The sequence below is a fragment of the Strix uralensis genome, chromosome 2 (assembly GCF_047716275.1).
Source record: "Strix uralensis isolate ZFMK-TIS-50842 chromosome 2, bStrUra1, whole genome shotgun sequence".
Classification (NCBI taxonomy): domain Eukaryota; kingdom Metazoa; phylum Chordata; class Aves; order Strigiformes; family Strigidae; genus Strix; species Strix uralensis.
Window position 1 is genome coordinate 43,839,117 of NC_133973.1, and position 17,309 is coordinate 43,856,425.

Below are 17,309 nucleotides of genomic sequence, written 5' to 3' on the forward strand. Positions count from 1 at the left end.
AGTGTGTACTAGCAGATAGGTCTGTGTGTCGCTCATAGATAGTTGATAGCAGGCTAGACTAAATTTCATGAAAGGTACGTGCCCTGGATAAGTGCAGAACACAATACAAATAGAGACTGAAAAAAGCCCCTGTAGAAGGGGAATAACCGTATTTGCCGTATTTACGTTTTATCACCCGTAACTGCAAAGGAGAAGGGAGAGCTGTGACATCATCATATTAAGGTATCGAGAGTGTATGAAGGGCATCAAGAATATTTTGAGTTAAAGGGTTATTTCCTTTTTTTTCCATATCACGTAGACATAGCAGATCTGCTGGATGATCAAAGCTGTTACCTGGGAGATGGAGGTGAGAAAGTGTCTTTATGGAGTAAAGGTGCCTAACTGAGAAATGGTGTTACGACACCATACTTTGGTGATATTAATAGCATGGAAGACTGAGCTTCAGAAATGGAAGATGTCAACAGTATTAATCATCCATTTCTTTGAAATAAGCTGTCTGTGGTGTTAAAATTCTCTCTTCTCCTTACAGTTTTGGAGAAAGTTGAGGGAAAACGAATATCATTCAGGGAATAGTGATGTCTGAATTTCCACTGTAAGATGGTGATCTTCATTTGAAAAGATGGCTTTGAAGGCAGAAGAAAAAAAGAAGAGGTTCATGGGATTCTGCCTTATAAGAGATCAGACACTTTTTCAGAGCTTTGTTTCCTGGTGATCACAGCTAATTCCAAGGGTCAAAATGTGTTTTTGATTTTACATTTTAGAAAATTGTTCTCATTTTTGTTTCAAATTTTCCCAAGTGACAGAAGTCTTTGGAGATACAGTCATTCCCTAGTTTAGGATAAGTCCTAAAGAAAAGGAACCCTACTCTAGCTTGCAGATTTCCCTCCCATATAATGCCCTTCTTCACCAATCCTGCCTATATGCATTACATTAACTTGAAAAATTTGAATTAATTCAATATTGAGTACATTTTCACACACGAAAACATCATGGTTTCATTTTAAATTGCAACATTTTGAAGTGCACCACTTCCATACATCAGCTTCAATTTAGGTGTATAAACTAACACAATCTTCCAACTTCAATGTCACTTTCGTACTGTCCCTCTCTATGACTTAGATTTGATACAAAATGTAAGGTACACTCTAAATTTATGAAAATTGCTCTAAGCGAATTATAACGTTATATCCTTTAAGAACAAGATTAATATCTGAGGAATATTAAAATATTTTTTCAAGCAATGTTGTAAGGGATACATTAAATGAATATTCATTGAAATGTTAGTGTTACTTAAATATGTTCATGTGCATAAAATGGCAGCTGAGAGCAAAGTTTGTCTTGCCATGTAATGCAAAAGCATTTTTGAAAGCTATACATATTGATTACATTTATTGAAAAAGTATAACCCTTAGGTGAAAAAACTCATGAGGTCAAGCCTAAAGGTGACAACCCTAAATTAATAACTTCCTTGGAAGAAGAAAGTGTGGAAGCATAGCCTTTCCAAGGATAAACTATTCCTCCCATAGTAAAAATGAATATTAGCATCTGCCTTTTTGCATCATTTTAAGCTTTTAACATAACAGGATTACAACATTTTCTTAATGTTTTACAGCTTTCCCCAAAAATTAGGTACAGATTTTCTACACTTTAAAACTAAACATGGACAGAGATATCTAGAGCCAATTAAAATAGGATTTAATTTATAAATAGTTTTCAGTGGAGTGATGGGTCTACTTATACAGAAAAATTGCAATTTTTACCGGAGACATACGAAACAATTAAATTGATCCAGAGACACTCTTAAAAGAAGTACACAAAACCTTATCATAAAAGGTTTATATGTCTCGTATATAAATTTTTATTGTAACTATTTTTGTTAGTTTATCTGGAATAAACTTTGAGCTTTATGGTGAGTCTGAAGTAATACTTTAAAATTCTGTAAAAAAAAATTACAGAAAAAAAATCTGTGAATTTAATGTGGTAGAGAAACTTAAATTGTCAGGAAAAGCACACAGAAGAAATGTTAGGTCTTTTTAGTGTAATTCTTAGATTGATAAGGCCAGTCAAATGTGAAAAATAAGGAACATAAATCATCACATGTGCTTAATAGCTAGTCTGTTCCAAATAATTTATAGAAAAATTACTTATTCTAAATCAAAAAGGAAAAACTAAGTAAATATGACATGTACTTATTAACTGATAATTTTTCATGAACAGCTCTTGTCTTTCAGAGGTGACTCTACAGGGGGTTAGTTTCATGGATGTTCTGTTTACATGTGAGCAGAACGAAGTCTAAATTTTGATTTATCCTGTGCTAGCAGTGGTGAGATCTTTGCATCTTGAAAACTATTATATATTTACATATTTTAGGAAACTAGACAAAATGCTTTTTTTAATTTACATTTTACATTCTGTAAAGTACAATCATATACTGTAAGAACAGCATTAAGGGTACCCCCTCAAAGAGAATTTAGATAACTACCAGCGTGGAAAATTTTTTGTAGAACCAAGAAATCAATTGTGTTATTCTTTTTTCTGTTATTGATAAAATATATACCCTTAAAGACACATCTGAGAGTGCTGTTGATCTTTTTTTAAAGCTGGAATTGAATCTAATTTATTTCTTTTTATTGCTATATTAGCTTTGCAAATATTAAGTAAAAATGCTGTGGAAAGAATGCACATTGAATTAGAAAATACCACTTTAATTCAGCTTTTTGTTTACATAAGCATAGTTTTGATGCCAATATGAGAAGTCTGTAAAATTAGGATAAAATATGCCAAATAAATTAATTTTATTTAGCAGTACAATTCCAATTTCCCCATTGTGTTCACATCCACCTCACAGCCAAAAGACCCTAGAAGCCTACAGTTTTCAGGAGAACAAGCCAAATCTTCCTTCGTTATCTGTGATGTGTAATCCAGCTGAATGATAGGCAGTTATGTCCCAATCAAGAGAGAAGAATCTTTTCTATTTTTAAGGCAATATATAACCGCTGATGCTTGACAGCACATTTTACAGCTGGTGTAGCAGACACAGGATGAAAAGTAATTTTAAGGAAAGGACAAGGAAAGAGGACAGAGAGAACAGAAATTTCAGTTTGTGGCTGATACAGTAGTAATGTATTCTCATCCAAGTGAGCAGAAGAAAGCATCTTGTGAGTATAAGGAAGGATATTTTGCAACTGATAACTCTTCAGGACATGATATGAAGTATAAGATAAAAGTGTATGTCTTTGTTTTGTTTAATTTGTTAATCTGATTTGTTAAACAGAATTTTATAACATTTTAAAAATTGCACAATGAAGTGAAAGGATCACACACAGGAGGAACAGCTTATTTACATCACTAAAGAGAAGACACCAGACTGGATTACAAAAGGTTGTTCAACTCTCTGGAAGAAAAACTGGTGATTTTGGTATATCATATATATAACTGGAATGAGATGTGGAGAACACCTATGAAAATCTTGAACTGAAAACTTTCTTGAAGGCTTAATTTTCATCTAAATTGTAATTTAGTAGTCCTGTGTTTCAAATACAGAACTTCCTATTCACAAATGTAATTACTGTAGATAAATAGTTGAAGAAATTGACTTGTTATTAAGGAATAGATACAAGAATATGTCTGGGTTTTGGTTTTGTGTCATCCCCCCCCAATTCAAGGTAACTACGTGTGATAAAAAGTACACAGCTTTCTATGTTTCCAATGCTTCCATATAAAAACTATTTACAAAATAATCAGGGAGAGTTCAAAAAAAAAAAAAAAGTAAGCTCTTTTATAGTGATGCTGATTGAATATGCAGTAGCTAACATATAGAAGATGCTGATTTGCCCTAACCATTAATGAAAGATGCTTGACCCTAACTAACAAGGGCAAAAGCCTACTGACCAAGGGAGATTGAGAGAGAAAATAGTGGAGATTAAATATTTAAGTAGATGCATTCTTATATGCTTCTAGTTGATCAGTTTGTTAGAGACAGAATATGATACATAAAATATCTGTCCTAGGGAGAAAAGGACTTTTCATACCAAAAGCAAGCCTTTTCACTTCATTCTTTATCTCTCTTCATGGTGAGAACAAGCCATTTCTTCCTGTTCTTTGGTTTCTGTATTTTAATCCCATCTTCTAACATTTCCTCTTTTGCAGTTTAGTTTCCTTAGAAGACTTTGGAAAGGGATTTTAGAAATAGATTTTTGGAAAACCAGGTTACTGTGTGAACCACATTGCCCTTATTCACACAGCTGCTGTCTTTGTCAAAGGATTTAAATAGTTTTGTGTGTTGTGGCTTCTCTCCCTTTTTGTGATTCTTAGTACTTTTCTTTGGAATATATGAACAAACTCACATCTGTAACTTCTCAGTTTACCTCAGAGACCTGTCTAAAAATTGGTAGCACATTCTTTGCCTTTTCATTTCTTTCTACCTGAAGTTGACTTAAGCAACAGGTCACATGCCAGTTACCACCACCACCCTTTCATACATGAGTTCCTTTTGAATTGTTGGGCAGAGACTCTCTTGCCTAGGTGATTTGCTACTTTCCTCTTTATCAGTTTGTTCCAAAACCCTTCCTGCTAAAACCTTAATTGGGGAGAGTTCCTCTGACCATTTCCATCAAAACAAGCTCTAGGGATGGGTGTAGAAAGCCCCTGAATTCCACTATAGCAAACACCACTACAAAGAATTAATTTAGTTTTTCTGCTTCAGCCTGATTTTACTTGGGCATTTCTTTTCCACCCTGATCATCTGTCAGCCCTTCTGTGTTCAGCAGGCTACCAGCTTCAGATGTGTTTGAAAAGATTTTACCACTGCTTTTTGAAGTTTTTAGCGAGTTGTCACTCAAGGATTTTTTTCTGTATGGGTGTTCTTGGATGTTTGGGGACAGGGGGCAGCCTTGTTAATTTTCTGTTTACATAACAGTTTATGTTCTTTTCTATTTGCCTTAATTATACAGAACATTCTTTCATACATATGTTGCTTTACTTCAGTAAATTCCTTTGTCCTGCTGTTTAATCATATATCCTGTGTAAGTGGAACTTTACTGTTGACATTTTCCTTTGTTGTTTCCTACCTGAATTTTATAGGCTTCTGTTGTACCCTTTCCTGCAGTTTGACTGCATTCTTGAAGGATATGATGTCCCAAACTGTGGGCACCCTTTGATTTTCTTTTGGTCTTCAATTGAGAACTTTTATTTCAGGTTCCGAGTGATGTATTCTGTTTTGGTGTAAGGGGATTCTCCATTCTTGCAGAAGTCATCTCTGTTCTGTATATTATTTTTTTCACTTTTTTTAATTGATTAAACTCAGGGTCATGCACATGCCAGAATCCTTTAGTGGACATTCAGAAGATGTCTTTATCTCAATGATGTTAATTTGTATAGATCTTAAGATACTGAGGCTATTCCAGAGACTGGAAGACTTAATATTCTGCTGGTATTAAAAACCAGCAAATTGCATGCATATTAAATTAGCCTGAACAAAAGAATAGGGAAGTTAATACCGGATGTATGCAGTGAAGATTTAAAGAAAGTAATATCATTAAAGCCAGTCAGACACAGTTTTATTGGAAATAAGGTTTAGAAATAAAGTCATATATGCAGAATGAGGAGCTGCGAGAAGGAAAGCGATGTCTCTGAGAAGAGCTGGGGTCACAACAGAAAAGAAAAACAGTAGGAGCTCCCAAGAATAATGCTGTGGTAAAACATAACTGCTGATGTAGCTCTCTAGTGTATAATTCAGGAAAGTGTGAGTAGGAGGATTAAGGTTATTTTCATCCCATACAATATACTGACAAACAGGAATACAGAAGTTCTTGTGTATGCATTTTTAAAAGGTGCTGAACAACCGTTTATACTTGCAAAAAAATTATCACATTAAATATTTGTGTTGTGGAGATCAGGCCTTATGATGAGAATTCAATCTCTTTCGCCTATGAGAACAAGATTGAAGATCTAGTTTTCTTAACATTCATGACTATGTTCTAAATGGAAATGGTAGATACTTAATGCTAGATACTTAATGCTAGATCTCTTAAATCTATCAGAGGAAGTAATTGCAAGATCTTTTGGCCAGACATTGAAGGAAATCTAATGGAAATCAGAAATTAAATTCTCATTTAAATGTCTTCAAATGCCAGTAATTAGCCACCAGAACAGACTGCTAGTGGATATCTTCAAATCAAGACTCAAAGTCTATCTGGAAGATATGCTTTAGCAAAACACAGATTGCTTGACTGAAGTTGCACATCAATTCTACGTAACTGAACAGAATTAAATTCTGTGATGTACCAAAGGTAATATTAGGTGAACTAATTTTGATTTAATTTTGCTCAATATAATATAAAATTATAAAAATACTGTCAGTCTGATATGGACTGCCTCCAGTTCAAAATCTGCTTGCCTATGCTCCCTGTGGTTACCAATAATAAACACTTCCCTGTTCCTGGCCTTAATTCTAACATTCATGCAAATTCCAATTATTTAAGGTTTTCATAATTATCAGCAGAATTTCAAATCTATCCTTATAATTTCACAAGCATAAATATGTGTGTGATAAATAGTCTTCTGTGTCTTCATAAATGATCTACTAAATTCAAATGAGTCTCGATGCATTTCAGCTTTTGTACATATCATTAGAATTCCCAATCTCTCCTTTTCAGACAAGCTGATACAAAATACTGAAGGGAATCAAATCTTCTGGATTTGTCACCAGTTTATGGTGTAATTAAACAGGGGTTTACAAGAGTTTATTGAATGTATTTTCTCACCAAACTTTCACTAGTCATTAATAACAGAGCTTGAGATAAGATAGATAATGAATCTGATCTAATAGGACAATACTGAGGTGCAAACGTTTTGATGGATGTATTTATCATCTTTGAGCATTTTTGGTCTCTTTAATGCCAGCTTGTTTGTTATCACAATAACTCAGGACATCTTGTCTTAAAACCTAATGAAAAATGCATTGCAGTATAAATCAATGTATGTTCAAAAATGTATTTGAGTGTGGATTCTGTGTAACGGAAAAGTCTGATCTGTTTAATGAATAACTTGTAGTTTTGAATCTATGGTGGATGAGCTTTTGATAAAAAAATAATTCAGAATAATTTTTAGCATTGTCTTTGTTGAAGAAAAACAGTTATGAATCAATAATATTTAAAATTCTGAAACAATATGATAGTCTAGAAAACAAATTTGCCAAAGTGCTATTTCCATTCAATTTGTGCATATATTGATTTTGTTACTATTTTGTATCCAGACAAGAAGTGATTAGATAATGCAGTTGGGTGACAGCAATTAAATCAGTTCATGGCTTGCTTTGTCTCCATATGAACAATGACTGGCATTTCTGATAAAAGTCAAAATTTCTCAGTGATTTAAATGTTGCTAGGGTTGATCACCTCATGAGATGATTTGTAAGGCATTTTTTTCTTTTTAACATAGGAGGAAGTTCTTCAAATTGCAAAGTGTGGTTCTCCTTAAAGATTAACAGCATGCCTGCAGCCCCGGAAAGAAAGATAGATGTGAAATGCAGAGCTCTGGTAAGATTACTCTAAATGTTTAATTTTGTTCTACTGCATTAGAAGAAAAAAATAATTTTTATTGTTTGGCTGCTATCACAGAGGATGAATCGATTTTATTAAGTGACCACACACAATCACTGTTTAAATAATAAAACTCAATACTTACTAAGACCTCATTTAAGCTCAGTCATATGAACTAAAATGAATGCTTGAAAAAAAAAGGCTTCTTTATCCTATTTGAATAATTACATTTTTATTCTGCTGACATCTGCTTCTAACTTTAGATCTCAGATAAGTTTAAATTCTATAAAAACTTCAAGCAGTTTCTTTACAATCCACAACAGAATAAGTCTCTTTTAGTACCCTCCTTCCTTATGCATGCTGAATTATTATTGCCATTAAGATTTCATTAATCATTGTAAAGTATTTAATCATATTTGCATTACTAGATAAATATATACTTTCACTCTGAAAAATTAATTAAATTATGTTAGCCATTTTAGAAGAATGATTACATCATATTAAATAAATTGTATGTTTTAAATCACTTAAGTATGTAAAGGTAAAATAACTGTTTAGTATGTTTGCTTAATTGATATTGGTTTTATTCTCCAAAGATTTGTAATTGTATTTATCTTTGAATTATACTTTGTAAAGGGTTTATTTTCAGAGCTAATATTTTTCTTATCTTCTGTAAGTGGATATTTGCTTTATCATCTAGATGTCCTGCTTTCTGCATGAATTGTAAGCAGCTAAGAAATACTGACTTTAATAATGGATGCTGGTGACAGGTTCTGTGAATAGAAATGGCTGGTACAGTACTTTGCTGCAGGAATAGTTTTGTGACTAAAAATATACAACTACTAGGGGACTACCTCTTCCAGTAACAGATGCTGGGAAGGGAGAAGAGTCTCCTCAGTTGATTTTACATGTCAACATGTGTTTGTGTGTGGGGAAAAAATCCAAACCAGTAATATTTGAAATATCATTATTCATATGTCCCTTCTGGATTGCTCTTCTTTCCTTGAAGTGTAGCATCCTGATTGTGACCTTCTGTAGGGCTGAGAAACAGATAATGATGTTTTCAAATCTTGGTGTTGGGTAGGCATGGTGGTAGGGAGATGTCTGGTGCTAGTAAGAAACAAAAAAGCTAGACTAAAAGAATTTTTGATTTAAGACCTTGAAAGGAATAGTGTAGGTTTTTCTCTTACAGGATCATGCATTGTCTTGTATCATTTTCTGATCTGAAAATACTGTTAAAATGGTAAAAGGAAAAGCTAGATTTAAAGTATATTATTGAATCCTAGTGTATAATGAATCAAGGTGCATTTTAACTCTGCCTATAATTTTTAATCTAATTCAGTAATGAAAACTTGCAAAACCACTTACAGTAAAATCCAACATACTTTTACAATGTATGGGGCATTGACATTCTGGACCTGAATGGGGATAATTCCTTTTTAGGAAGACGAAGGAAGTAAAGATGTAGCTATATTTCTTCTTAAAATCTCTATGGAAAATGTCATAAAAAACATTTTTATTGATGAATTTTGAAGATGACAAAAAGATTTTTTGACTAACAAATAATACGTGTGGTTACTATTACAGAATTGCTATTACTGAATTGACTAGTTACATGCCAGGCAGTTAATTTTGGAATGGGAGTGATTTCTGTCTCAAATGTAAGTGACTAGGATTATCCTAATCTCTTACTACAGACTGTCAGTGTGACACTGGTAAAAAGAACTAATACAGTCCTTTATTGCTAGAGAATGGTCAAATGCAAGCAGAAAGCAAATAATGCTGGTGGTACTGCTATTAGAATGTTGTTCACAGATCTGGTTCTCAGAGGTTAAGAATTGTATAGAAATACTGGAAGAAAGTCAAAGAAATCCACTAAAAGCATGGGGGGACTGGAAAAGTAGGCCTTGTGTGGTGGTTTAGGCCCTGCTGGGGTCCGAGACCACGCGGCCGCTGCCCCTCCCCCACAAAGGGAGTGAAATACAAAGCCCCGGGGCTGAGATAAGAAGAGGTTTAATACAACAGTGCAACAGCAACACAACAAACAATAACAATATCAGTAATAACAATGAACAGAGCAAGAAATATACTGATACAGCAGTGAGGAGAGCGAGCACACAATAACATGCGTTCACCGATTCTCCCGCCCTTGGGCGCCCCGGACATGACGTCAGCATGGTATAGAATAACCCGGCTAGAGCTTCTGCCCACTGCTGGGGAAACTTAACCCTATCCTGGCTAAACCAGGACACCTTGTCATATGAATGCTTAAGTATCTCTATCAGTTTAGTTTGCCAAAGAAAAGATGGAGAAAGAATATGATCATTCACTAAAGAATATTGAAAAGATAGTCATGGTGTCTCAGTTTTGCTGACCAACATGCATCAAGAGCTAGCAGCCAAAAATGCAAATCTGAGAAATACTTAATCTTGTGTGGAATGTCCTAGTAATGAGAAATAAAACATTGGAAGATCTTACTGGTGAAAACAGTAGACAAAGTCTTGTAAAGCTGAGGACTTGAAATTGCTTCAAAAGCTGATAAATTTTTAAAAAGCATAGACACCTGGTACATCTGCTACATCAGTGAGTCAGATTCAATGAATGCATTGATCTCTTTGAGACCTCAGTCTGTCTTCTTCCTTTCTGGCTCTTAGAAAGAAAAGGATTGGCAACATTAAATTTAAAATACTAATAACCATGCTTTTGAACAGTAGTTATAGCTCTATCTCATAGTAAAATGCAATGCAAATTTATCCTCAGTGTGTCAAAAGTACTTTTCCTGTCTTACACAACTGATCAGATTTCTGAAACATCAGAAATTGGCTACAGCAGAGGTAAAGTGGGCAGGACAGAGTTTTGAAATGAGCAAGGTGTATATTAATGTCTTGCTTTTCTTAATGGTAGACATGTGGCCACAGTGACTACCAGCCTACAGACAGCAAGGGAGTCTCCAGGGAGGGGAGGTCTGGTGGGCATCCAAGGAACAGTATGTGATCATCCTGACATATGTCACCTGGGCATCACGAGTGCTATAGACATTAACAAGACTTCAGTGAATATATTTACTTGCAGATTCCGGTTTCTTGTTTGCGATTTGGAAATGCTTTAGGCTAACTCAGCCTTTTGTACTTCAATAAATGTAATGCCTGTGACAGGATGATACCATATGAAAAAAGGTGACAAGATGCATATGACAGGGTTCAAACAGAGTTTGTAACTCTGTAGATATTCTGACCCTTATGTATGGCCTCAGGCAGTGGCCATCAGCTGATGTTGTGAAAGAAATCTGTCAAAGAGTGCAGAGAATTTTGAAGAAACAAGTAGGTCTACCTGGCAGCCATATGCAACTGACTGTAGCTCAGGTCTTGGAGACAGGAGAGTTTTCTCTCTTCTGCTTTCAGTGCACAAAATCAGCTACAAGGAAGTACCACAGTTCTGTCTGTACTGCCTGCCCCTAAACTGATATGACTTTAATAAAGCATTGTGTCACCATCCTCTTTTAATTTGTTCAGGATTTTCTGTGCTAAGTAGTTTTGCATGTGTTTTCATCTGTCTTTCTTATAATACATAATTCTGACTAGATTATTGATCTTGACTTGGAACAGCACAGGATTTTCCAGTTACATTTATCTTTGTTTTGCACTGTTAATTCAGTGGTTTACCATCCTTAAGGTGCAAAATTTCAGTCTCAAAAGGTATCTGAAGGTATGAAAAGTTATCTGAACCACTTAGAAATAATTTGGTTTAACTCATATTTTTAATAAAATATAATAAATTTGCATTTTTACATTGATGAGACCGATCTCACTACATATCACTTTTGGATGTGTTCCTTCTCTCAACCTAAAATTCAAAGTGAGGTTGAATAAATAAATGGATGAAACCCAGTTTTATGCTGCTCAAGTTTTGTTAAAACTCTTTTGGCTTGTTATGGCTGAAAGCATTTAAGCTTCTGATTTGCTAATAAACCAGAATATGATTAGACTATTTAATGGAAATAAAAATACTGAATAAGTGTGCCATATTGAAAAAGCCATTATTTTTAAGCTCTAATATAATTTCAGTTACTTTAGGCAATGTATATCAGTAAAAGAAATATCCTTGTTTGAATAGAATGCTTGAAAGGGGTTCTCTGTCTGGATGAAAATGTCATTTCTTCAGTAGCCAGAAATTTACCACCTCTTCAAGAGAAACCTACTTTTGTTTTCCTCCTTCCAATAACAGCTACAAAAATAGGGAAAATATGAATATGGAGAATTATACTATTTTTGGGCCTTTCTCAACTTTATATATATTATATACATATACACACATAAGTATATATGTTATATTAAAATATACAAAGGAAATGAGCCGTGCTAGGGATAAATTTTCTGGATCAAGTAGAATATCTACTAAATGCATTTAGAAATAGAGTAGTAGAATGGTAACTCCAATAAATAAGAGTATGATTCCTTATAATTCAACTTTTCATCTGTTTTCCATGCTTGCTGGCAGCAGAATCACTGTAAATTAGGATCAGAAGTTAACTTTTAGACTAGTTCATCCATCTGTAAATAGTAAGTTTAGTAAGGCTTCCATCCTGTCCCAGATATAGCACCATTAAAATGAGAACTTTAGTCTAACCAGAAGTTTAGATTCAAATCCTATTGTAGTCCTGGGTTTCTGGGAAATGGATGAAGAAACATTTGAGTAAAGACTCAGAATTTGACCCATAAACTGAAGGAAGTGGCTTTTTAATTTTAAAAGTTAATTTTTTTCCCTATTTTTTTTAACATAGAAACCCAGTAATTCCTCTAATTTGAAACATGTCTGTCTCTAAATTGAATTAGGTTTAATTTTTTTGTTTCCTATGTGGCCACTAGAATGCCATCTGCAGATAGCGTGCTATGATACAATGCTTTAAGGGTCAATACAGTGTTTGAATAATAAAAATATTTTAATCTCTTTTTCTTTTATATGTGTGTCCATTTTTTCTACCAAGAAAATGATAGTAAAAAAGAAGAAATTGCCTCAAATTTTGCCCTTAATAGTGCTAATACTGTTTTACGTTGTTACATTCAGACTTTCTGGGACAGTGAACCACTTCCACTTCTCAGCTTTTCTCCTAGATCATCAGTATTCAAGGTATTGCCTGTGTTTGATAAATGCATGGTGCCACTATTTTGCAAATAGCAGAATCAAGTATTAAGTTTCATCATGGTAATTCCACATGCCTGTATTTCTAAGCAAGGGCTTACTGTCTGTTTCTTCAGTTTTCAGTTGATCTTCTTTAAGATAAGTTTATTTCTCATTTTTCTCCCCAGGTTTTTTTGTGGGGAGGAAGATTGGGGATTTTTTTTTTTTTTCTTTTTTGTCTTCCAACCTAGACAGTTTGGTACATGATTTCAGATTACATTTGAAATCGGTTTAAAATGAATGGGGATATTATGAAACAGACTAGTCACATATAAATCACACTTTTACTTTCTGGCGAGGCAGATACATCACTTGGAAGTCTGTCAAATAGCTGACAAGTAGTGTTCTAAGTTCAGACCCTCATATAATTTCTGAATAACGCTGAATAGTCACAGCCTCATTATTTGTCTTTTAGCCCATAAAAGGGTAAGTGTTCAGTTGTCCTTCCTCTAAAATTTTTGCTGGGATGTCTGAAATTCACTGGGATCTCTGAAACTCTGAACTTGCTGGACTGTCTAGGCACAGCCTATAAAGAGTTCAACAGAGCACTTCAGACCAAGGTCTGAACCTATGGTATGAACCCTGGACTTGTCTCCAGGGGTTGTTGGAAATGTCAAGGGAAAATGCAAGGGTATGTACGTATAGTATGATACATTCTCTGATTTTAAGGGTTTTCTGTTCAGGTTTTTTGCTCAACTGCCAGGTCTATCCTTAAATTTATGTATACGTTTAGTATCCATAACCTCCTTTAACTTTGAATTTGAAGTGTTTACTGACCATGGTTTTTGAACCATTACCTTTATTTTCAGCTGTGTTCTTTATTTTAAACTGATGCCCCCTAGTTCTTAAATGACAGGAGTCAGTGAACAGTTAAACCCTATCCAGTGTCTCCATGCTGCTCATGATTTTGTAAACTTCTATATATCTGTTCCGAATTATCTCTTTCCAAGGTGAAGAGTATGATAAGGTAGTGATCTTCATCTGCATTTTCCACCTGAACCTTCATATTTTATTATTGTAGTATTTCTCCAATGGTATTTCTTTCAAAAAGAAAAAAAAAACTTGATCAAACGTACTGAAAGGAAGAAAATAATGTGGATTTTAACAGTGTTTGTCCTCTAACTGCCTCACTTGATGCACTTTGAAGTGTGGCTATCAAAATCAAGCTTTCAAAACTTAGCTCTACCACTTAGCATTTTTGATTTCTTATTAGTTGATATAAGTCAAAGCAATGATGAGATAATTGAGCAATATCTTAAGATTAGAAATTTTACTACTTTATAAAATCCAGTGCCACATAAAAAAATTAGATTTCTGTTGATGACATTTAAAAATATTAGGTGAAAAGTAACAAGACTTGCTAAATTGCATTGACCTTTCAAAGTGATTCACAGCACATCAGCTCTTTATATCAAAAGTCATTCTGTGACAAAATTCCTTGATCCCAGTACTTGACCATGCCAACCGTTTAAATGAAATCTTAGAAGTGGTGTTAGGAAGACCTCATTACATGTCCCACTCTCAAGAATCAAGCAAGCTGTCTTACTCATAACCTGCAATTGCTGTTAGGAAGTATTGCAGTGAATATTGAATTGTGAAGCTCTGATTGTAAAACAAATAAAAGATATTTCTCTTTTTTTCTTGTAGAAGAATTTAATTTGTCAAGCAAGAGTATAGCTTTTACTTTGAAGAAAGGAGTGTAACTTATGCGAGGTTTGCTCAGTTCTTCATCTTTTCCTGCCCAGTCTGTTCATGGCAAACATTCATAGAGTTAAAAATAGTGTTGATCTGCTCAACATGCAGGAAACTGTAAGAAGTAATATAGATATGTCCCAGCATGGGAATGAAGATTCTAATGGCCAAGGCCTAAGTGTAGTTCCTAATGCAAGGGCTGGTAGGGTGAAGTAGTGTGCGAAGGCTTTAGTTTTTATAGGTAGATCTCCCGCCCCCCTCCTATTCCTAACTTTTTTCTTAGTATTAAAAGGAAGACAGTGAGACTAAGCAGTGGGTGAGATTCTGAACTGGGTCTGGTTTAGCTAAGTTTCATTTTGTGGAATAATGGTACTTCAATATTCCTATAGGTAGTCTTTATCTTTTGTGTGTTCAGATCACTTTAACTATGTCTTCTAAATAATTAAGGGTTTGTCTTTAAATTCTTGAAACACTAATTAATTATTATAAACATCTATGTAACTGTAGAAAAGAATGATACATTGGCTTATTTGTGTGAAAAATAGATCTTTATACACTGTACATGATAGTGGTAATAGTTTCACATACAGAACGGTGAAGAGGTTTGGAATCTTCAAGAAGCTAGAATTTTTCAGTGGACTACTATGTAGTTTAAATGCAGCTTGCATTTTCTTTGAGTGATTCATTTTTTTAGATATATATCATACACGTGAGAATGTCCACAGAATAGCTCAAAAATCTTGAGAAGATAAACTAGTTCTCTAATCAAGAATGTCTCTATATTGTTATATTCTGATTAAATAGATGGATTAATCAAGATTCATGATATATTTCATCTAGTAAATGGTCTTTAAGAAATACATGATAGCCAGTTAAGTATATTTTTCAGTTTTCTATTAAATGAAAATAACTTATCTTCCTGCTTTTATATCGAGTACTTGTGTTAAATCTCATTGTACTGTCAACCATGTAGAGTTTGTGTCTTCTGACAATAGTGATATTTTTTTATTTTGCCTGAATATCTAATGTTTTGACCCCAACCATATATTGTATTTCTAAGAGAAACAAGACAATATACTCATTCAGTGAACACATCAACCAGATTATAAAATGTTTCAGTAATTCATGTTGTAAACCCTATAGCTTGCTGGTCTGGATATTTTTTCTAATCCAGACCCTGAACACTCTGAAATCCACTTATCACAATTACAGAAATGATATGAAGCTTACTGCAAGGGAGGAGGATTAGCCAGATGCAGGTTTATTTTCTAAGCCCCATGTATATTGGTAGAAATTAGATCAATTGGTGAAACCTGGAAAGGTTGTAAGGATGCATTCCAGCTGTGAAGGATTCCTGCCCGCCTTGATTGATAAAGCTTGGTAAACAGGGGAAACCTTACAACAGCTTAGAGGATAAGGCTCTTTTTCAGAGGAGGGATATTATCAAGTATTGTTAATACTGAAATAACCCAGTCAGTCCTAACGCTGCTTATAATGAACACCTCCAACCTTACCTTACAACTGCATCAGCCACTGCCCATCTTCAAACTCTATTTCTGCCAGCTGTCATAATGAAAGCAATCAATCTAAATTCTAAGTACGTATGTCTTGTTTCAGTGTCCTTTGCCTTTCAGTCCAGCCTGAGAACCAGTTCTGGTAGTTGGCACTGCTGGCCTATAGAGAACATTTCCCCAGAGTCATTAAAAACTCCATCAATTGTGCTGCTTGTATAAACATTTCCATAGCACTGTTCTGGAAATATTTCCAGTAAGGAAATTTTGGATTTGTAAGGCCTCATTACCTATTCTATCATTTTGAAAAAGTCCTCCTTTGTTCTGCATGATGTAAGGGAGATTGATGTTGGAAACTTGTCAGCTTTGGCCTTCCTTTCCACCAGATTGCATTTCAACCTGACAAAGATTGTCAACTCTATTAAAAGAGATGTCATGGTTTGAACTCGGACAACACTCAAACACCATGCAGCCAATCGCTCACCCTTCCCCCCCTGGTGAATGAGGGAAGGAGACTGAAGGAACACAAGGGAAACTCGTGGGTTGAGATAAAAAAAAACAGTTTAGTGATTGTAATAAACTGAAATAGTAACAATAATGGAAAGTTCAAACGAGTAATGCACGATGCAATTGCTCATCACCCATCGACCGATACGCAGTCTGCTCTGGGCCAGTGATCACAAAAGAATGAAGATCCTGCTGTCGCAGAAGTGAGAGAGAACCTGACTCCTTTATGTACTGAGCATAACGTCACATGATATGGAATACTCCAATGGCCAATCTAGGCCCAACACTAGCTCTGCTCTCTCCCAGCTCAAGAAAATTAACTCTATCCCAGCTGAAACCAGGACAAGAGATCAGCTAAAAGCTAGTTCATGGAAAAAGGGAGAAAGTGCCCTCTGTGATCATTGTCTGCCCGGAATTTTCTTCCTGTTTTTTCATGAAAGCATTAATGTATTTTTATTTCATTCTGTCTTGTCCAGACCAGCCTGTGACAGTCTAATGAATCTCAAAGGCAAAGAAAACAAGCCTGCAACAGTAGAGATGGTACAGGATGCAGAAGTGTACTTTCAAATGTAAATTTTACTTCAAGAATAATTCTCAAGTATATTTCAGTCGTTCTGTGGGTTTTACTCTTAGTGACTTCTAGATAGCAGACTATATCAGACTGTTGTTCATAAGTAGCTGACAGCCTTTCAAATTAATTACAAATTATAAAAATCTGGCTGTGTCTTTTTTCTCATATATGATTACAAGAAAGGTTCTGTAATACAGCATGTGGGACTATCATTTCTGTTGATCACGAGAATGTCCTTTTCCTATCCCAAAATCCTACTCTCTTCTTTAGATGGTAGACTGAGAAGGAAGGATGGATAACAGCATGGGA

General features: G+C 34.6%; 1 protein-coding gene across 1 annotated transcript in view; it reads left to right on the forward strand.

Moving 5' to 3' along the window:
* Positions 1-17,309, forward strand: part of CFAP47 (cilia and flagella associated protein 47) — a 347,912-nt gene that overhangs the window by 219,337 nt on the left and 111,266 nt on the right. Inside the window, exon 51 of the mRNA XM_074860922.1 lies at positions 7,441-7,538. Within this exon, the coding sequence (XP_074717023.1) occupies positions 7,441-7,538 (98 nt within the window). The remainder of the gene's footprint in view (positions 1-7,440; positions 7,539-17,309) is intronic.